The 22819-nt window shown below is 34.9% G+C and overlaps 2 protein-coding genes across 3 annotated transcripts; one reads left to right on the forward strand and one right to left on the reverse strand.

Moving 5' to 3' along the window:
* Positions 1 to 561: 561 nt before the first annotated feature.
* LOC131160733 (ubiquitin-conjugating enzyme E2 27) lies at positions 562 to 6038 on the reverse strand. The gene is made up of 5 exons (XM_058116608.1): positions 5686 to 6038; positions 4926 to 4974; positions 1358 to 1517; positions 1065 to 1154; positions 562 to 906 (listed from the first exon to the last, which is right to left on the reverse strand). The coding sequence occupies exons 1-5, from the start codon at positions 5861 to 5863 to the stop codon at positions 799 to 801; spliced, it is 585 nt and encodes a 194-aa protein (XP_057972591.1). The 5' UTR covers positions 5864 to 6038; the 3' UTR covers positions 562 to 798.
* A 2425-nt stretch (positions 6039 to 8463) lies between these two features.
* Positions 8464 to 16736, forward strand: LOC131160734 (uncharacterized). Of its 2 annotated transcripts, XM_058116611.1 has the most exons (6): positions 8464 to 8884; positions 10246 to 11635; positions 11746 to 11997; positions 13271 to 13351; positions 14866 to 15429; positions 16411 to 16736. In XM_058116611.1, exons 2-6 carry the CDS (start codon positions 10352 to 10354, stop codon positions 16465 to 16467), a joined length of 2238 nt encoding a protein of 745 aa, XP_057972594.1. In that variant the 5' UTR covers positions 8464 to 8884; positions 10246 to 10351; the 3' UTR covers positions 16468 to 16736. The 2 variants fall into 2 exon arrangements, with proteins under 2 accessions (XP_057972594.1, XP_057972592.1); XM_058116609.1 differs by lacking the exon at positions 16411 to 16736 and having other exon boundaries at positions 14866 to 15517.
* The last annotated feature ends 6083 nt before the right edge of the window (positions 16737 to 22819 follow it).

The following is a 22819-nucleotide window of genomic DNA, read 5'->3' on the forward strand; positions in this document are numbered from 1 at the left end:
AATTAGTGAGAATGCAGCATTCATCTATATTGCTTTTTCAACTAATGAAGCACAGGGAAGTTTGGCAGCACTCAAAACTAAAGAAAAGTCATTTCTTTTACAGCCAATCAAAGATCTGCAACAGCTCTTACTCTTCAAATTTAAGAAAGTAAAGATCATTTTCAAGTCAAGTGAAAGTACGCGTTGTTCTAAATTTGGAAATATTCTGGAAACAGAGGAGCAAAGTCAAGCAAGGAGAAAAATAGTACTGAAGATAGACTCCAAAGATGAAATTCTCCAGTGACCATTCTCCTGAAAAATATGCCAGAAAGCTTTGGGTTGGTAGAATTTAACAAGTCATATCATTAAACATATTCAAGCACGCAACACATGGTCAAGAAAAATAAAGGAACTGCAACATATTCCACCGGCCTTGCCTAAAAGATTGCACTCCGCACTCAACAGTAGAAAAATAGAAAAATAAGAAAAATAAAAAAAGGTTTCATCCACACACACCTTATTACCACAAAACCAGGAAAATGATGGGGAAAAATCTAGCCAAACAGCAAACTTTCTATGCAATTTCCTGTTGAAATTTGTCAGGGACTTTCCATACCAAAAGAGCAAGATTTGTTTGTCAATTACATGCCATTGAGATTGAAGAATGACATTAGAAGACTTGCCCTTGAGGGTTGAAGCAGCAGTCTGGACAAAGATACAATTGCTAAAGAAAGCTAGACCAGATATTAAAAGCTTATATGCAAATTAATCTTGTCTGTATAATTGGAAGTCTCCATGAGGGCACAAACGCTCCCAAAATTAAGCAGATAACAGCTTTTCAAGAGCCATGTTTTCATCACCACCAACATCTTTCAGTGTGTTCCTCACTAAACTTTCGGAGAAGCCCATTTCCACAAGTCTTTGCACCTGCAGTAAAAATTCCAACCGGAGCTTTCCATACAATTACTTGGCAGGAAAAACAAAAGAAAACAAAAAACAAAAGCTTTCCATACATCCATAGGTGAAGCTTAAATTATGCATCACAAAAACTCAGCTAGAAAAATTATATAAAAAGCCATTGGCACCTTTTCTTCATCACCAAGAGATGATGCCTTGGCAAAGGTTTCCGTCCAGTACCGAGCTGTGCCAACGAAGGTCTGATACTCCCTACGGTACTGCAATACCCACATGCAGAAGCTAATTGAAAATTTTCGAAATCGATGGAAAAAATGAATGAATAAGAAATGGCAACAAACTACAAAAACTGACGACACCAGAATGCTGCCATGAAATAGGGAGAGGATATTTTACAACCATATGAAAAATATTCAACTACAAGCAATGTAGTGATTGGGGAGAATCTAGCAGTAAACTGAACCTGTTGTGCTACCACAGCATCTTGTGGATCATCTGGTTCAGGGGAAGAGAGTAATGCTTGTATAGAAAGAAGGGCTGTTTTGAGAGTAAGTGCTGGACTCCATTGGTCCTTCAGAATGTCCAGGCAGATAGCTCCACTTTGACTGCTGATATTAGGGTGCCTTCAAAAGGCAATGAATACACAAGTATACAATAATTAGACATATAAAACTTCAAATAAGTACCCATGCATATTATCATACATCAAGAAACTCAAAAGTCAAAAGTAATAACTTTGTAACAGCCTACACACAGCAGATCAATGTAAAATCCAGATTTACTAACCATCCATTAGAAGGGTGCATAAAAGCCACGTCATTGACAAAAAGATTCCAGTAAAAACCTTTTTCTTCACTTTGCCTCCAAATTCATCAATATAATAATATACAAACAGTAAAGGCCAATGTAGGCAAGAAAATACATCTTTTAGTCTTACCAATACAATGAAATAACCATGCCTTGCAGTGAATTTGGCCCCAGTTTTTTGGATGAACTTATCCTTCTAGAAGTAAAAGTTGAGTATGACACATTTGGTAAATAGCCTTTTAGCTTCCAAGAGATAGCTTTTGGCTTCTTTAAGGAACTTCTAAAAGTTGCTAATTTGAAACTATCAAAGCTAAAAGCTAGCTTTTTTTCTAAAAGATCATTCTATTTCCCTGTGTATCCGTGGTTTTTTTTTTTTTTTTTCAAATATTACAAAATTATCTACACATCAATTACGTCCCTTAAAAATATTGGTCATTTTTAATAGTTAAGCATCTTACAAGTTTTAAAACAGTTCCAATGGTGAATGGAGGACAGGGGCCGCTAAACCAATTCTCACACCACACCAAACTAATTCAGCACCCTTTCATCGATTCCTTAAAAACTCCTTTTTATCAGCCACAAGTTGGGGGGGGGGGGGGACTAAGCCTTAAAGACCCAATTAAAACTTCCAAGATTTTGCGGAAGATAAGAACAGGATTGTCATGGCTTGAATTTTATATATCTAACCCATTACTGAACTACAGGAGTTCATCCAGTAAATGCAGCACATTGACTTTCTTCTGGTAATTTTGAAAAACATCAACAGCATACTGCAAACAAAAAGTACTGCAAGCAAGCTAAGTGTAAGGGATAACCAGTTACCACACACTTTACTTTTAGTTCCTGTGCATCTTTCATTCTTATGGTTTTAAGGAAAATGTCCCTCTTAAGGTTTCCAAAATGCAGTTTCCTGCCTTAATCTGTCAAAGCCAACAAATTTGGGAGAAATTTGGTGAAGATTAAAAGACATGAAGCCAACTAAAAGTTTGGAGCAACTTTTCCGGGGGTCAATTGAGTATTTATAATAGAAACTTGTACCTTCCATCATACGGAAGATTGGTTTAGTTGACACCAAAGGTGTCAGGGTGGAAGCAAAATAACTCAGGCTGAGGTTGTAAGATTAGGTAACTTAGGCTGAGGTGGTAAGATTACGTAACTTAGGCTGAGGTTGTAAGATAAGGTTTGACAAACACTCCCAACTTTCTGACGATGTTGCTCTAGATCATGTAGTATGGAAAGAAAAGATTCATGCAGCCAACCCCGCATGGTGGGACTTGAAGCTTAGTAGCAAAAAGTTGCTTGTAATTTGAAATTTCAACGGTATCACTTTTATATGCCATGCTGTGAAAACTGAATTCAACCAATAAGAAAAAATACTTAATTTAATTCTGATTTTGCCTTACGTACAGTAAGTAGAAATTAGGAATTGAGCACTTATTTAAGTTGAAGAAAATGATATGATTTTTGTAATAAATAAAAGTTCACTTGCTTCAACCTCAGTTGCAAGAACTTCTAGCATTACGTAATGCTCCCAGTTCACAACCATGATTTCTTATGCTTCTTACTCACTAACTTGAGGCAAGTTGGAAATAGTTTCATTTAACAAACAGTTGACTAAAGACAAAAAGAAAAGGTATTCCAACTGCTAATTTTTGAAAAAAAAAAATCAAAAATAAATAATAGATGCTTTTTCACACTAATCTCAAATTTTAAGAAAAAGGATATGATCATCAACTATTCCTACAAGAAGTGATGAACCTTTTCTACAAGTAAAATTCGCTAAGCAATCAAAATAGAAATTAAGATTTTGTAAGAGATACAGCCAGAATAACAAGTTAAAGTAATATGAAACACATTTTCTTTATAAAGAAGCGCTGCTTATAAGAGGGGGGAAAAAAAAGAGATCAAATTAAAAAATTAAGCATGTGGAGCTAAAGAAAAATATGTATAATATAAAATTCTCAACTGTTTACAATCTATCAGCCTTGTTATACATTTTTCGCATACTGTTAAGAAAATCTAGACAAACAGGATCCAGAAAAACCAAAACTTGTATCAATACCCAAACATTACAAGCAAACCATGCAGAACCTCACAGATTTGTTCTCCAAGTGATCTGTACAACGATCCTATCAGCAAGGCACATGACTGAAAAGGAAAGTGAAACTGGCATACCCAATCTGAATCACTAAGTATCGGACATTGTTTTCTTTGCCAGTAATTTGCATACATGGGCATCCCAAGATGTTATACAAAAGCAAACGAGAAAAACATTAACGCCTATATAGGCATTGATTGTTGCATACTAGAAGGGACAATAACCAGTGGATAATGGATTTCTTGGTGAGTGTTGGGCCTGTTGGCTGGACTTCTAATACGAGCAGAGATGTTTAGACACAGATTTCATCTGGCTTGGACAAAGGACTCACGCAATCATTGAGATTGATTCTTAGGAGGCATAGTTTGATTAAGAATGCTCAGATCAGTTTCATGGTCAGCTTCTTCAACATAGTTGGGATTGAAGATTGGGGCAAGTCATAAGGGACGCAAACATTTGGACTGATTTCTTCACAAAAATGGCTTCAGCTGGTCAGGATCCAATTATGGTTTGGGGATAGCCTCCATCTCATTCAAGATTGACGATCTGTTATCTGTCCCTCTGGCGTTTATTTTGTTAAGATAGTAATATTTTCTTCTTAAAAGGGCATGAAATTTGTTACATTCTAATTGAACCCATGAATAGATTTTGGCTTCTTGAATTTACTATGCAAGCGGAGGGAGAAATTGATGAGCAATTGAGCATATAGTACACAGAATCAAAGCAGGTAGGGCAAAATGGAGGGGCGCATCAGGTGTGCTAATTGAAACCATGAATATCAATAGTGGGCAATGACTATTTTGGAAATTGTTCAATTTCCCTTCTTAAAAATGCCTTAATCCATTTCTAGTTTGTCATAAGTATACATTTTATATGAAACCATGTAAAGAGTTCAGAGGAACAACACTTTTCACCACCTTCTTTTTAGCTGATATATGCGCATCAAAGTGCAAAATAATACATACTTTGGATCACAATGAAAGCTTTGAAAACCATTAATCAAGCTTGCAGCCATCATGGGTACATGTACAACAAAATTGAACATAAACATCCTACTAGATGTGATGAACAAGTCAAAAAGAAGTACAGGTACATTAAAAAAATTCCGCACATAATTTGTCCTTACCAAACTTTTGTGGCAAATTGCATTTTAGGAGGCTCGAAAGGATATCCATCTGTAAAAAGAATGCCAACATTAACAATGGAAGCAAATAGAAATTCTGTGACCTCCTATTTCATCCTAAACAAGCAGCAATAGGACAATGAATAAGCAACATAGGAAACAATGTAATGAAAGGCATAAAGGGCAGCTTGGTGCACATAGCTCCAGCATATGCAAGGTCATGGGAAGAGGCGGATCACGATGGCTCTATAGGACCATGAAAAGCATAGCAACTGAAAAAATAATAAATAATCAGTAACATCTGAACACATATCCACAAAGAACTCAGTGTTGCCTAGAAAAATAAATACTCCAAGCGCTAAACCCTAAACAATATGCCCCGAAATAGACCCCAATTAAAAAATATAGATAGTCATTCCAAACCCTAAAGCTACAATCTTTGTAATCTGAATTTCATTAAGGGCAAGGCATTGAACCCCGAGTGAGAATTTTCATCCCAGATAAACAGCAGACAGGCAACTAAAGCAATCAGTGATATAAACACATTTCCGGAAAGGGGATGCACACGCCCTAAAGCTACATTTTAGTAGATCTCAATTAAACAGCAGATAGATAGCCATTTAAAATCCTTAAGCCACAATATCCAACCCCAAATTAACAAAAAACAATTCACTGAACCCCAATCGAAAAATTCAGGGAATATCTACGTGGTTCACCAGTAATTCAAAATTAAACAAGAACATTAATTTTTTCCCTCCTATACCAGGCAAGGCGATATCGATGGTGAAAGTGCCGCCTTCGTAGGGAGTGCCGACGGGGCCTGGAATCGTGCCGACGAGGCGCGTGAGATTGTCGGCCTTGGGCTTCACGCTTATGCCGGAAACGTCGACGTCCCTGTTGCATTCTTGCAGTTCCTTCTGCACGCGGGCGAAGTCCACCATCTTCGATCGCAGAGAGAGAGAGCGAGATAGAGAGAAGACGAACCCTAGGAGGGAAAAGGAATCGAATCGATTGAGCTGAAGGTGAGTTTTTTACTCACAGTCTGGTGCTTAGGCTCGCTTTTTAGAGAGAGAGAAATTTAATTTTATTAAATTAAATTACATTAAATATTTGTTTAAAATTTTTTATTAATTTTTTTTTTATAAACCCAAACTAAGTTTAAAGTTCTTTAATGAGCTGGTTTAAGAATAGATATTTAATTATTTATATTTAATTAACATTAAATTCTTTAAATAAATATATTTTTATTTTATTTAGTGGTTTGAACAGCTTATTTAACTAAATATTATTCTGTCTAACTTTATTAATTAAGTGATTGGTTGATCTTCTTTGAATTTACCTTTTAAAAGTTATTAATTACAGTTTAAAATTTTTAATTTAAAAATAATCATATCTAATTTTTTTATAAAAAAAATTATAAAATAAATAGTTAAAAATTTGTAAACAATTTATATCATCATAAGCGAATATAAGATTATTAAAAATTTTGATTTTTTTAAAACCAATTGAATTAAATTTTGGTTAAATCAGTCAGCTGATTTAGTATTTTAATATATATAAAATATATAAGTAATATATGTAAACTTTTAATATATAATATATTAAAATAAATAAAAGTTTACTATATATATATAATATATAAAATATTTTAATATATAATTATTTAATATTAATTTGTACTATTAGGTTAACCAAATTAATCGAACCCAAATATCGAACCGAAAATCAAAAACCAAATCAAACCAAAAAATTTTATAATCGAACTGAACTGACCGAATTTACTCGATCAATTCAATTTTAACCGAATTATGAAAACGACCATACTTTAGTAAAGTCATGTCAAGTGAGTTTGATCTTCATTTTTTATATCTTTTCAAAAGTAAAAGTTAGATTGCATTTGTATGATAGATAATATTTTCAACTTTTAAAACTTAACTTTTTAACTTTTTAACTTTTTTTGACGAGTTTTAAGAGGTACATATTTAGAACTTTAAAAGTTTAAAAAGTTATTATTTTTCTAATAAATTATTCAATTTCGTTATCCTTAATTAACATACATTAGAACCACAGGCTTTCCAGTGTTGGGCTGTATTAGAGGGATGAAGGCCCAATTGCCAAGGGAAGCCGAGCCCAATTTCCTCCCTACAATTAGTCCACACACCCAAATGACAGACAAAGCTCACTTTCCATGGCCCATTAGAGTTGCTAATTGAAGCCCCTACACCCTATGGACTGGGCCAACTTCCCCTTTCTGAAGGTCCAACTTTAACTCAGCCCAACCAAAAGAGGTGCTTTGGAAAGTATATATTTATCCGAAAAAGTATTTATTTAAAAATAATTCATGATTAATTATTATAAATAATTTTTAAAATAAATATTTTTAATTATTTATTTTTTTAAAAAAATTAAAATATTTATTTTTAAATATATACTTATTTAAGTATAAATTGAATATTACTTAGACATAATAATTTAATATGATTACTTTTATAATAACTATTTATTTTTTAGACATTCTAAATGAAGACTAAATCTTCTCAGCTTTAACAGAATTTGAACATCCACCCCTTTATTTTTTTTTTCTATTTATGACATAAGATGTTTCTTATTTAAGAAAATTGTTCCATATTAGTTACAGTTAAGTAATGTTTGGAACTCACAAATTGTATTAAAATTTTCACATGATTTGAAAAAAAATATAATATAAAATTATTTTAAATTTATTCTGAATACACGTAAATCAAAATCCAAACCCTAACATCTAACTTCCAAATAATACCTTAATTGATTTAGTTTTTAATTCCAACAAACTTTCTTTATATATGGACCTTTCATTTTCAAAAGGTAACAATGAATTTATAAGATTTTAAATTTGCAAAAAAATCATACTAATTAAATTATACAATTAAGGATCATTGACTATTAAATTTGAGTCATAAAAGAATGGGATCAATTACACTAACAAAAATTAAAATCTTGTGGAGAATTAATTTAAGAAAAACTAAAATTGATCTTCAACTTATTTTATAATAAAATCTAACCCCATACCGTAATATAGAAAAATTTTTAATTCATGAATGAATAGCTATTTTCATAATTTTATACAAACTATATAAAAAGAAAGAAATTTTCCTTTCATTGAGAATTTAAATTTAAAAATTAATAATTATGAAAATCTTGAAATATATATATATATATATATAATTAAAATATTTCAAATTCAATGTATGCATTTTTGAGTAAACAAATCTTAATTGAACTTATAGATATCCAATAAATACAATCTGCTTATAATAGAATTTTATATAAACCGACTAACTTTTATTTTCAATGAATGATTTAATATCATGTGAGTGATGAATTTGATTGCTTGATTGTAATAATTTGTTTATATTGAATTGTGTTTAAAATTTCACATAAACCCTAATTTAATACTAAAAAAATTCCACACATTATATAGGTGGAGGTTTGGTGGTCATTTTGGGGAAAGGTTGGGGCAATCTTTGTATTTAGGCGTGAACGTAGACAGACAGGGAAAAGTAGGAAAAAGAGAGCCGCAGACACAGAGCAGAGAGAGAGAGAGAGAGAGCATGTGTGGTTTTCTGTATGCGGTTTGGTTTTCTAAGTACATACATACAGCCAGAAATTTCTGGTTAAGGGGATGACGCAGAATTATTTGGGAGGCGTACAAAGAGAGAAGGAGAGAGAGAGGGGGGGAGAGAGGAGAGAGGGGTATAGGGGAATGCCAAGCACCTCTGAAACTGCAGAAGAGTCACGCAGGAGAAGTAGGAAGAAGAAAATCTTAGAATGATAGAGAGGAAGGGGATATGGGTTTTGATGTTGTGATTGTTTGACCCAAAAAATTGTTTTGATGGCCACGATCTATGGGTTTAATCTGTGCTTGCAAGTTTTTCGAGCATGGTTTATGGATGATTTTACTAAATGATCATAAAGCTTTGCGGGTGCGTCCTCTGATCATCAGAATAAAATTTTTTGATCATCATCGTCGTTGTCGTTTTTTTTTTTTCTTTCCTATCACGATTATGGTTTTTTTTTTTCTTCCAATATTGTGTGGGTGTTCTCTAGTTTGGGAGCTGAGAAACTGGAGGAAAATATAGGAAAATAAAATCTTCGAATTTTGTGTTTGATTTTCAGTGGACCGTATAACTCTAACTTTAACTGATTTAGATGGTGTGATGTTGGGTTGAGTTGGGTGGAATATTTGGGTATCTGGGTTCCGAATAACGAATAATATGAGATTCGAGGGTTTGAAATTCCGCTATTTTCCTGCATTTTCTGTCTCATCAAACGAGGCATTGTGAAAATCCTAGTCGGAACTGGTAGATGAAGGTACTTTGATGCAGTTGATAGGTCTATGGAAAGGGAAGATTGGGTCTTCTCTGAATTTGTGTTTGCTAGTAGCTAGTAGCTTTCATTTAGTTTTTCTATGTGGTTTATTTTGCCTAGGAATTCACTCTGGAAGTTCTAATTTCAAATTTTGTGTCTCATCGATTTGAAAATATGGGGTTCTGAAGCTTACATTGTTGTTACATTTTATCTTGGAATTTTTTTGGAGGGATTTTGTTACGGTTTATAGGCTCTGCTGACTTCATTTTAGTCTTATAAAGCTTAGAACATGGTATGTACATACATATATATTCCTCTAGTGATCCTCAATGATGATCTTCATTTTTAGGTGGAGCTAGTGCTTAATATAAGTTGCCGACAGTTGTAATAAGCACTACCATTTGATCATTAAATGATCTAAGTTTGTGTCTGTTTCTGACAAAACTACAAAATTAGACTTAAGATGAGGAATATGGTTCTTCTCTCATTAGGGTGGAGGGGAAGAAAGAAGGTAGGGGCAAAGAGCAAAGATAATCTGCTATGAGCATCTTATGCTCTTTTCATGTTCTCTGTCTTTATCTTCATATACTCCTAGACCTGAGTTGCTTCTGAGCAATATGCTGACATTATGCTTTGATTTGTGGACTAACCTCGAATTACACAATTTGTTTGAAAGTTGGATTCTGTGTTTTGTGCATAATTTTCTCTACACAATCTTATGAGGGTGTTGTGGTTGAAATGGATTTATGGGAATAGCAATAGGCTGGGAGATCATAGTTGTAGAATGGACTTGGTTTAGTTGGAAATGCATCTTACATCTTCAAATTGTTGCTGAATTAAGTGCAAGGTTTTAATCTTCTTGGATAGAACTGCTCGGTTGGCATTTGGCAATTTGAATTTCATTTGCTCATTGGGAACACAATACTAGATTTGATCCTTCATTCGGAATATAAGACTAGATTTGATTCTTTTGCAGGAACACATTGAAGAGAGCACAAAGAACAGAATAGAGAAGATTGGATAGGGTAGCTTAAAGGGACACTCTTGAAGATTTAGGAGGACAATATAACAAAGCAGGGTAGATGGGGTTGCCTCAAGTGTCCACTAGCATTGCAGAAGAAGTAGCAGCATCACTGAGCACGTTTGTGCAAACACCGCCTCGATTTGTTGGCGTGAGCAGCTGTGATGTAAATGGGATGCATGGGGGAAACTTAGGAAATCGAGTGTCAGGGGATTTCCCATGCTCTTCTTTAGGAGATTTCCAAAATAAAACCATCTTGGATTTTCAAAAGGATCCAGATGGTCTGCGTATGCAAAAAGATGGCACATCCAACAAGCATAGGTTGAAGCTTGGTCCTACTGATAGAAATGGATGGTTGAGTTGTAGAAGTGGGCGGCATATTCATAGCCCTATTTCAAGGATTGTGGGTTTTGAATCTAGGGCATTGAATTGTCCTGGTAATGTATTTGAGGGAAATGAATTAGATCAGGTTCATTCATCTGGTGGTGTGGTTAATACCACTGGCAATGCAACTGAGACAGCTGGGCCTCTGGCTAGGAAACGGTTATTATCTCCTTTAAGTAGCATGCTTCTTCCAGATCAATTTAGTGGTGATGCTCTTGATATTAATGGGAGCAAAAATCATGGTGATTCCCATGTTGTTAGTGATAATTTTAATGTTCATGTTTCACAAGAGAACAAGAAAGCTAATATCGGGAATACAAATGGTTTGAACACTCGATGGTCTGCTTCTAGTTTTACAGACTGGAGTAGTTCACTGGATGATTGTTGTGGGATGGACTCCATCCTTTTCACCGATGGACCTCTGGTCAAGAACAAGACCCGTTTGCAAAGTCTTTTTTTATCTTCATGTGGACATGACTACTCTGGAGAAATGACTGAGCTAAGGCCCCAAACAGGGGAAATAAACATGACTCCTAAAAAGATGGTTTCGCCTCTGTTGTCTTTGTCTCCTCTAGGTCCAAAATTCCCTGAAAGAATGACAAATGCAAGAGTAAGTAGGGATATTGGGAGAGAGCTAGATGACAACTGCTTGACTTTGAAGGATATGGAACAGTCACTAGATGGAACTGTCCTGGGAGTTTCTTGTTCTCAGAAGAAAGAGGACTTTGGGCGATACAGCGCATCATTTAAGGATTTTGATATTTTACAGAACAAGTGCGACCTGTTTACCCCTGAATGTGAAACTTGTGTGACTCAACATTGGGGTCGGAATACTACGCATACTCCTCATTGTGTCAAGTTTGTTAAAACTCCGAGTGTACTGCCTGTTAGAAGATCATTGGTTGGTTCATTTGAGGAGTCCCTCCTGTCAGGTCGTTTATCAGCTGGGAAATTCAGTAAGGTGAGCTTTCAAATATTGTGATAGACGGTGTTATTCATGTGTGGAATTCATAACATAGACACTGGACTTTATAATTAATCAATTTGTTCTGATTCTAATTTTTTATGCAGAAAATTGATGGTTTCCTAGCTGTTCTTAGCATCACTGGAGGAAGTTTCTCTCCACAATCTCAAAAACTTCCATTTTCTGTAACTAGTATGGATGGAGATAGCTACTTGCTATACTATTCTTCAATAGATATTGCAGGTCATTTCGCATCAAACAGGTTTAAAGGCCCAAAAATGAAGAGAAGCCTTAGCATTGATGATTCACGGGCAGAGAAAAGCCGTCTTCGTATACCTATGAAAGGCCGGATACAACTGGTACTTGATCTCACTGGCTCTCAGCATTTATCGGCTAAAATTTTGAACACTAAGTATTGTTATTATTTGCACATAGGGCAATATATGTAATACTGACTGTTATTTTATTTTTAAAATAATTTTATCAGAAGGTATCAAGGTAAATCTACACTTGATTCTGCGACAGATATAGCTTATGTAGAAAATAAATGATCGAATAAAACGCGAAGGATTTGGTGGGAATGTGGGATAATTAATTGATAGTATGCTCTGGTTTTTCTTATTACTAATTTACCAGTGATTTTCTCTTTCTAGAAGGGGAGATTTGGTACTGTGTAAATGTAGTTATACTGAATGAATTTGATTCCTCAATCTTTGAAAGGTACCGTAAATCTCATGCTTAATGCGTAATATTTGGGGATTTGCATCTGTGATCTGCTTAAAATCACCTTCTGAAACTTCTAAAGGATGCTATTTGCTGGTTCAATGAAAGAATCAAAGATTATTTTGTTGTAACAAATGCTTCTGCTGGTATAGAGTTTTCCGACATGATGACTTCGAAATGAAATGATTGTAAGGCTGGAATTGGTGCCCGAGATGGCTGTTGATGTGGAAAAGTAAAAGCCAAGGTAGGATTGAACTCATCAAGTAAAGCCCATGGCCACGTTTGTGTCAAAATGATGCCATATAGTGTTAGACACTATTCTAAATGACAATTTACAAGATATGAGCTTATGCATCCTTTTTTGTGGTGCATGTGTAGTTGCTCTCAAGATTTGTTATTGTTGAGAAGTGGTTTATATTCAGAGTTGCTCTACTCAAAGTCTTTAAGCAATGGGAATGTTTTGCCTGGAGTGCAAGAGGGTCAAAGGTCCTCAAAGGCGCAGTGTCCTTAGATTTTATGTATGGGGGAGCCAAGGGTTGAAACCTGAAGGCCATTATTCATTTGAGAATGGTGGACGTTTTGTTAGGCCTCTGTGGATGTAAACACACAGTTGAACCAGATAAATTTGTTGTGTTCGTTTCTTCCTTTTCTCTATGTTTTTCTGTTTGCTGTATGTGTATGTGCACTTCTAGCAGGTTAGTTTTCATAACAGTTTTGTTTATCATTAGAAGATTTGTGTAGTTCTATGACTTGCATTGAAGGTGTCTACATAAACTTATGCATGCATGTGTTTGTGTGCGCGCGTGTTTGGGGGCATCTAAGTTCTTAGTTTTAATGCAAAAATGATATCTTGTGGGCTCTTGTGCCAAGAGTTGGTTCTGTTTCTGACAAACTGAATTTTCCTGGCAGGTTCTGAGCAATCCAGAAAAGACACCCATTCACACCTTCTTTTGTAACTATGATTTAAGTGACATGCCGACCGGTACAAAGGTATGTGGAACTCTAACAATATCTTTGAAAATTTCCAATTCCAAAATATTATAAAAAGTTTATCGACTTGAGTTTTGAAAAGAAAATATGGAATTTACCATTATTATCATCAATGTGTGACCTATATATGTACTTATTAAAAAAAATATAATTCCCGAAAGGCATACCCCTTAACTGCTCAACGCCTCGAGGAATTCACATAACCTCACAAGGACCTCAATCAAAAAAGTGCAAAAAGTGCACCCATGCAAATGCATAAGCCTTACCATATTGCGCATTTGCCTCTTTAATCATTTTTTGCATCCAAGGCTATGCCTTCGGGTGTTTTTAGGCGTTTTGAGGAGACTCAGGAGAGCCTCAATTACTTCTTTATTAATCCTGATTTGATTCCTTTTTCCAATTGAAGTTTCAGTTTTGAGAATATAGATGGAAAGCTGATATCTTTTAAAACCTAAAACTAGTGAGGTGACCTGCAATGTTCCATAAGAGAAATTGACTAATGTGAATTTTTATTGCTCTTGAAGCTTTATCGAAATTCCATGGGGTTAGAAAGACACTACAGGTTAGATTGTATCTTCTGTGAATTATTTCATCTGGAGTGGAAGTGCAACTAATTCCAGGAAAGATTTACTCATCTTTTCTGTTATTCTGTTTAGTTTGGTATGAAATATGTTGCCATCATAATTTTTGGAATAGGGTTTTAAGCATGGGCATAATTCAGCTTAAACTTGTCTTTTATTATGGTTAATGAGTTGCATTCATAGATGGGTGCAATCTAAATGGAAACTGATAGAAACACGGGATGCTTTGATCCTGTCAATAATAAGAGCAATGAGGTTGAAACTCCAAGAAATTGTTGGTGGATGTGCTCTCACAAAAGAATGTATAAAAATTGGAAAAGCTAAGTTAAGCTAAACAAAGTTTGGAAGTTCAACCTGAAACTGAGAGAGGTGATAAGGCGTCTGAGGCTGAGCTGTGCCCGCTCATCGTTAATTGTAAGCTCTTAAACCCCTGCTGAAGTTTTCATGAGCTTCATCTCCACCTCAACCTTCAAGTCCATCTGGCCCTAATCAAAATATTCCTCAAATTGCTTCTTCAGAATAATTGAGATAATTTTCTAGACCTGAGACCTTGTGGTTTAGATCAACTATCCTATCAGCTGAGCTTATTATGGTCACATGAAGGTGAAAGATAAATTTATACCATGTAATGTATGGATCCAGAGAACGATTACAGCCATGTGATTCTGAAGCACATTATACGTGAGTGCATGCACCACAAATAGTTTAGCCCTAGCTCAGCCTACCCAAATTTCCAGCTCAGCTGAGCCCAATTTACACCCCTTTGTGTGCATAACTTTAACATGCTTTATTTGATTATGCCAAAATCCTCACTCTCTACTCATTGTTTAATTGCTATTTTTTGACATGTATTTATTGTGTTCTTTAATGCATTTCTTTTCATGATAATAATTGTGATTACTTTTGTTCTGCATCTTATTGGAATAAGCGTAGACGTTTCTGCGCCAAAAGGTCACTCTTGCCTCTTCCGAACCAACTTCAATACATGGGAATGGAGGAGATAGAGGTTCTGACATGAAATGTGACATCAAATCATCTCTAGTCTCAAATACAAGTCATTCTCTACACCATAGCAGGGACTTCACCTGTGCAAGTGGTGTGGACTTTGTACATTCCTTACAACCTACAGACCAAAGTATAGTAGCAATGGAAACAGCCTCACACTCTAGTGGGTTTGACAGTAAGGGATACACCAAGAATGGTGGGGAAATCAACTGCCCATTGAATACTCATCATGTAGAAAGCAAATTTGTACATAGTTCTTCTAAGGTCAATGAGAATACTGCTGGTTCCGGCGGTCTGCGTTATGCTCTTCATCTTCGATTTTTATGCCCTTTTCCCAAGAAATTTTCTAGGTCAATCCAAAGGTGCAAGTCTGATCCTCTATCTGCACCAGAAAGAAACTCTATGGACATTGTAGGGGAGCGACGCTTCTTCTTGTACAATGATTTGAGAGTTGTGTTTCCCCAACGGCATTCGGATACTGATGAGGGCAAGGTATGTATCATAATACTTGTCAAATGTAGTGGCAGTGACATGTGTATTGACTTAATATTGCTAATTTTTTTCCATGCATGATCTTCTTTCACTATGAATTTCTAGTAATCCCCGCTTGTCCACATTATTAGTTCCATCCAAGCTCTCTCCTGCTTTTATTTTTTTAGCAGTGTGCTTTAGGTATCCCAAACACCTCTTGAGCAGAAACTGATCATTTCTATAAATTTCTTATACAACCGCGCACACAGAAAAACAACAAATAGAATAGAGAAGAGAGAACACAACAATTTAAAGGGTTCAATAATGTGCCTAAGTTGTGAAATGTCCACTACGCTGCAGAATGAGAATGGCCCTTAGGACTTCAACCCCCATCTAGAACTATGAATAGACCCATGTGTAATTCCTAAATAGCGTCATATAATGATATATGGGCATTACTTCCTGACTCAAAACGTTATATTGTGCCATCCCTCCTGAACCCTCCAATGGCGCAGTTGATCCATTCATCACCCAGCTAGTTTTTGTATGGAGCACTCAAGGCTTGATGTTAAACGTTCCCTTGGCTGCATTTGAATATGAGCTGCAAGGCCCACAACTCAACACCTTGGAGGAATTTTGAGGGAGCTCTCTCTGTATTTTCTATGATTTAAGCTCCTCTAGTAAATTCGATTGAAGTTTAGTGCATTCATCTCCCCTTTTTTGTCTCCAAGAGTGGGCTTGGTATTTATGCTTTCGATGTTTTAACACTTGTCTTCTGAAAGACTTGCTCTTGTGAAGATATGATGGGATTTCAATGTCTTCTTTTGGGGGATAAGCAAGCCATAATATTTTCTTCCAGCCAGCTTCGCGCTACTTTGAACACTATGATGCAGCACCAAACCATAATGTTGTGTTTTATTTGCTTACAGTTACTATAATCTAAATGATTCTTCTCATCCTATGACCCCTATATTGTCTAAAATAAGTGTTTTTGAAATGCAGTTACATGTAGAATACCATTATCCATCCGACCCAAAATATTTCGACATCAGCAGCTGAAATGTCGCAGACCATCCCTTTCACCAGGAATCTGTATGTGTTTGTACATAGTGTACATGTATTTTTTAGGTCATCTTACAGACTGAGGGGACATTAACCCCATTTCACATGTAAAGATCTCCATTGTGGATAATTAGAAGATTTTATCTCATAATCATCATGGCTTAGTTGATCATATGCCAACCCCAACCTGACTAAAGGAGGAGGGGGGTGTACATGAACATACTTTACAAAATCAAGTGATGGAATAAAATTCAGTGGTTTAAACATGTGAGTCATGAACAGAAAAAATATGCAGATCATTCTCATTCATTGATCGAGAAAAGGGTGATTTATGAATATTTCAATCTATCAGTGGTAGAAGTTATTTTACCTTTACCCCATCAAGGGCAAGGTAAAGTTTATTTGTCTGTGTTGGGGATAGTTTTGGTCACTGTCGAGTCTGGTCAAGAGGTGGCCCACGAGATGTGTTTAAAGTCATTGTTCATGTTCATATGAGGATGTTGCATAAAATTTTAAGTTCTTGTGAACCAAAAGTAGCATGGAAAGACTCTGGGACAAGTCAGTATTAGGCTAGAATGTTGGAATTTGGGGTAACCTTGTTTTGTTACACTTCAAAGAGGGGGACTCTATAAAACTATTTCAAGGGCAACAAAACCTTTTGAAAATTTTGCAAACCCTTGTAAGGCTTGACAAAATGATGCACGTCTTGTCTCGTTTTTGGCCATGACAAGTTAGGGATAGGGTAATAGTTTTAAAAATTAAATGTTGAAACGGGTCGGTGAAATTTTTGAAACTTAAAGTGTGGTCGGTGTGCTTTGTCCTTATTTCAAATGCTACAAATATTTGTCAAAATATACTTATTTAGGCGGCTAAAGACACGAAGAATTGGATTACTTATAACGGTTGTTTTGTTCCACTTTAATGACAGGATAATCAAAATAGCATTACTAAGAAGAATAACTCAACAACAAAATGAAGAAGACAATTTTACTTTTTTGATTATCAAGCTTGCTTAGCTAAAATTGGCTAGTGGGGGATTGGCAAATCTATAGAATGTGTGTACAAGTTGAAACTGTATTCTTCATATTTAAAAGTTATTATAGATTTTTAGTTTAACTGTTAATTACAAATGCAAAATCTAGAATTGAAATAAAATGAATAAATTTTATAAAAAAACACAAAGTATTTCATTGTTAGAAATTATTCACATTAAGTATGCTAAACATTAGTAGCTTATATATTATTATAATATTTATTACTATCTATTCGATGGCTCATGATATTTACATGTCATATAAAAGAAAACAACTCATGATATTTACGTGTCATATAAAAGAAAGAAAACAATCTTTAGCTAGAACGTTGTCTATAGGAATTATTTCAAAAATCCACATGTTTGGTAAAAGATAGACCTTCTTGAGATTTGGCAAAAAGGTAGGGACTTTCATTGGAATTTTAAAAAAATTATAGATTTTATTTTAAAATTTGCTAAAAAGACACAAATCTCTGTTCAAAAGACTTATTTTTTTAAAATATAAGAGGACGTTAGTATCTTTTTGATAAATTTTAGGAGAGATCCTTAGGATTTTTAAAATCTCAAAAAAAAATTTTGTCTTTTTGCGAAACCTTAGTAAAGTCAGTGTTTTTGTTCTAAATTTGTATACTTGTATTTTTTAATGAGATGATTCCTTTGAGATTAATTGATCATATGAACAATAATTGGTCTAGAGTTATTGCAATAGATTTTGAAATGACTTAGGTAAAGTTTGTTCATTTTTTCAATAACTATCCCATCATATGGATGAAAATAACTCATGGATGAAGAGTGTGTACAAATTTATTCAAATGCTATCTTAAAACAATACCAAAATCGTAATTTTGTGACAATCACTTGAATATTTTAAGATTTTTTGTAATATAAAATAATTGTTTAAATAGACATCTTTGAACACTTGTACAAAAAAATAAATAATATCAAGAAAACATTTCCTGTTGAGTTGTGCTATTGAGTTTTCACAATCTTCATAATAGAATGTCTTTTCTCATCTATAAAAATTAATGGTCTCTTGTTTTTTTTTTTTTTTTCTATTTTTTGTTCAACAATGACTTTGAAATTTCAAAATTCTCTTCTTTTTTTATTCATTTAAGATTGATTGCACTTGAGTTTGTACAACTTACATAATAAAAAACAAACTACCTCTGTCTCATTTTTCTTTCTAATTTGATCAAGAAGTATGAACATAAATCTAACATAAACATTACAATTTCTAATTGTTGAGATGTTTCTTACATAATAAATTTTAAAACTCCTTTTTTTTTTTTTTTGTCATGCATTGTTGACTTTTTAAGTTCGATCCCTATTTTGATACTGACAAAGCATAAGTATCTTATGTGTGCAATTAGTATGTGAACATGTTTACATGATTATACGGACATAAAATATAGGTGAAATGGAAACCTAGAGGGAACTTAAAGTTCACATCATCCGGCGTTTTCCATGCACACAAGCAAAATAAGAAGAAGATATTTATTTTTATTGTAAATGCATTTCAGTTTTTGGATTGTAATAATTGCATCGCATGCATGATAAGAATTTAATGCTCAAAGGCCATAGACTGACCGTAGGGAACCTAACCAGGGTCGACTGACGTTGGATTTTTTGTGTAGAAACTCGAACCCGAAAAATAAAAGAAAATAAATAAGGAAGAGAGAAATAAAGGAAAAGAAAGGAAAAAAAGGAAATTGGTTTGGCAAGACCCAAACCGTCGACAGTTTTATAGAGCTTAAGAAAAATCGTCGCCTGTTTCAGTCAACAGGGGAGGGTCAACTGCCAAACCATCGACGGTTTTGTGAGGGCAGGGAAAGTCGTCGATGGTTTTCCTGTGGGTAAGCTTACTCAAGTAGTAAGCAAGGTGTTTTTAAAACATAACAAACATCTCTCTCTCTCTCTCTCTCTCTCTCTCTCTCTCTCTCTCTCTCTCTCTCTCCCGTAGGCTCACCCGGAGCCCGTGCTCGGTCTCCGATCATCCTTCCCTTCTCTCTCGGCTTGTCAGTTCATTTTCGGCGGCGGGATTAAAAATCTAGGGTTTTCTGTTATCGAACAGAATCGATTTATTTTTCAGGAATAGGTAAGGGGATTAAGTTAAGTCAGGTTTTTATCGAATTTGAACTGATTAAAAGGTGTTATATGTATGTATACCTATAGTTTCAAAGTTATTTCGAAAATCGACCGTTCAAAAAGGGGTTTATAAACTACGATTATATCTTATGGTATTTTGAATAAAATGAATGGTGGAAAACTTGGTTTATCATACAAACTAAATATATTATGTTTTTCCTGGTTGTTTATTGGATTATATTCAAATACTGAAATCGTGTGGCAGGTGAATAATCTATATGGTTTTATTGTATAACCGAATCTGAGTATGGTTATGAAAATACATCCTAGAATGGGGATTTACATTAGTTGTGAAAATACTGAATTGTTTATGAAAATAGTGGAACTGCCTTTGCAAAATACTGAGATTTGATATGACCACCGAGGGCCGGGTTTTATTTAATGATTGTAAGCTGGGTTATATATAACAACTGTGAGCCAAGTTATATTTAACGGCTGAGGGCCGAGTTTTATTTGACGACAGGGGCCAGGCTTTATTAAATGACACATTTTATACGAAATGGGTGTATACAATAGTTTTTATTACTTAAATTGCATGATATGATTTAAGAACCCTGAGGACTAATTGTATTGTAAGCACGGTACAGTTGTTAGGGAATTACTATTTGGCCATGTGCACCCACATTGTACTAAGAGGTGTAGGGTGGTTTCAGTCGACTGGCCTACGTAAAGGTTGTACCTTCCTTGGGGTCCGGACCGGGAAGTGATAAGGCAATTGGACCTGTAATTGGGTTGTGGATGCCTGTAGACGTATTTAACAGATGATTACTTTGACTTTGTCTGGGTTGATCCCCTAGGGCATAGTCCAACCTTTGGACCGCACAACTTGTCATGGGGGTTAAGTATGTCATTAGTCCCAATGAGTGTCTTTAATGCATATAAGTTAATTTACATAAATGGTGCTATTATTCATTGAACTGGTTTATACTAAGGAAGCAAATACATATTATTCAACTGTAAAGGTGTGAGTACATACATGTATGCGAATTAAAATGCATGAATGTTTATGGTGGAGTAAAACTCTCTGTCTGAGAGCTTACTCAGTAAGGTGAGTGCCCTGGTAAGTATCAGTTGTAGCCTCACCCAATTAAAAATGGCAATGTTACCAACAGTATCAGAGCAAAGAGGCATTACATGAATGGGAGTGTAATCTCCCCTATCCTCGGAAACTCTTGCTTATAAATGTTTATGTGTGTGTAAATATAGTCTGCATGTGTTTTTCTCAGTTGTTGTTGATTTACAAATAGTTATATTTTGCATACATTAAAACTCATGTTGGCCACACACTGATATTAACTTAATTTGCCTTACTGAGAAGTGTCTCAACCTAATTTATAAATCATCTTTTCAGGACCATCTCGAGATTGAGCTTAGCAAGTTTTGGGCAGAGTGATAGCTAGTTTTTGTGAATGTCTGTAGTAACTCTAATGTGTTTCAGTTATGTTTGAAGTCTCCGATATGTATTATGGTTGTATGGATTGAGTTAGTTCTCTTTTTTCTATTGAATTGTGATATGGATATTTCGAGATCTTTATGTATAAAAGTAGTTTAGAACTCTAGTAATGTTTTGGAGAATGTATTATTTATTTCCACTACTTTTATATAATGAATATGGTATCAGGTACACAGACGTCACTAAAGTAGCACCCTGGGTCCCACGTGGAGGGTTAGGATGTTACATTTTGGGTCAAATTTAAGGCAAAATAGTAAATTTGAAATGCCCTCGATCGACCACCTCGGTCGAACGAACCACTGTGTCGTGGAGTCAACTTTTGACCAAGCTCTGGTCGACAGAACCGAAAAGACTAAGCCTCGGTCGACCGAACCCTAGGCAGTGTAAAAGCTTTAGTCCACCAAACAAGTTAGAAGTCAATATGTTAACTTCTCTCGGTTGACCGTTCTGTTTTGAACACACCGCCTTCGATCGACCGAAGCAACACATGTCTGAGACTCCAACTGTTTGGTCGACCGTTTGTGTTGTTCAAATTGGTCACGGTTGACCAAACCATATGAGCAATCAGCCAAACCTTAGCCATGGTCGACCAAACCTACGAAGGGTTCAAAATCGTCTCGAGACGGTCGACCATATCTGCAGTTCAAAAGTGTCACGGTCAACCGAACATAGTTATACGGTCGTCCGGCCTTGAATATGGTTGACCGAACCTCTCGGGTTGGCAAGATTTTTACCATGGTTAAACTGGATTATTTTTAATTAAACATTTTTAAAAATTTTCAAAAATACCCATTGAATCCCTAACGGTTATATTTTTTGGAAAAACTATATATACTCCCTCATTTGTTCAAATTAAAAGAGATTAGCAAAGTGATTAGTTAAAATCCTCTGAAAATTTTATTGTGCTAAAATCTTTCATACTCCCACATTTTCATAAACTCATTGTTAAAATTCTTTCTCATACTCTATGGATTACCTATTTTAGAAAGAGTGCATTGTGTTCTTCATTTTCATTTGTAAAGTTATTGCAATTTGAGGATTGAGTGAATACTCATATATTGTGGGCATGTATACATTTCTTTAAAGCTTAAACTCTCTTATACTTGTATTGGTTGATATTGATTTTTGAGAGTTAGCTAAAGTTTCTCCCATTGTATTTTCATTCATAAATATATCTTGGGAAAAACTATTCATAGTTTGAGAACTTGCATCCTTATTGCAAGATTCAAAAGCTTGTTTTGTGTTTTTGATAAAAATATTTTTGCAGGCTTAAATCTTAATATCTATTGTGCTTAATATTTGATAAAATATTTTGAGATATTTTTAAAGCACCTTTAATTATTCATTTATTGAATATACTATATTGAATCAAAAGGTCTCACTCTCAAATTATCATATAATTTATTTAATTGAAAGATATATTTGATATACTCACTTGAGCATTAACTTTTATCATATTTGAGTGCATTGGTTGTATTGTGCTTATTGTGGTACATATATGCTTAGCGTAAGAAGCATCTTGATTGTACACAAATTTTATATTATTTGATTATATTACAGGCAAGACCTGAGGGGGTGTTGATCTAACCCGTAAGGATCAAGTTGTAAAGGTTGGGGTCAGTCCTATGAATTTGACCTGGGGTTTCTCACGCCCAGTAAAAAGAGGGTGTTGTAAACTGTGTCGCTCCACTCGGTAAGAGAGTATCAGTGGAATCTTC

Source organism: Malania oleifera, chromosome 7 (assembly GCF_029873635.1).
Source record: "Malania oleifera isolate guangnan ecotype guangnan chromosome 7, ASM2987363v1, whole genome shotgun sequence".
Classification (NCBI taxonomy): Eukaryota; Viridiplantae; Streptophyta; class Magnoliopsida; order Santalales; family Ximeniaceae; genus Malania; species Malania oleifera.

What these genes read in the sequence shown, in the direction of transcription:
- LOC131160733 (XM_058116608.1), bottom strand. Translation starts at nt 5,863, where the DNA reads ATGGTGGACTTCGCCCGCGTGCAGAAGGAACTGCAAGAATGCAACAGG. An exon ending in CATCGATATCGCCTTGCCTG is followed by an intron (nt 4,975 to 5,685) that starts GTATAGGAGGGA and finishes TTCTTTTTACAG; the next exon opens with ATGGATATCCTTTCGAGCCT. An exon ending in CTCTTGGTGATGAAGAAAAG is followed by an intron (nt 907 to 1,064) that starts GTGCCAATGGCT and finishes TTTTTACTGCAG; the next exon opens with GTGCAAAGACTTGTGGAAAT.
- LOC131160734 (XM_058116609.1), top strand. Translation starts at nt 10,352, where the DNA reads ATGGGGTTGCCTCAAGTGTCCACTAGCATTGCAGAAGAAGTAGCAGCA. An exon ending in CAGCTGGGAAATTCAGTAAG is followed by an intron (nt 11,636 to 11,745) that starts GTGAGCTTTCAA and finishes TTTTTTATGCAG; the next exon opens with AAAATTGATGGTTTCCTAGC. An exon ending in ACATGCCGACCGGTACAAAG is followed by an intron (nt 13,352 to 14,865) that starts GTATGTGGAACT and finishes GAATAAGCGTAG; the next exon opens with ACGTTTCTGCGCCAAAAGGT.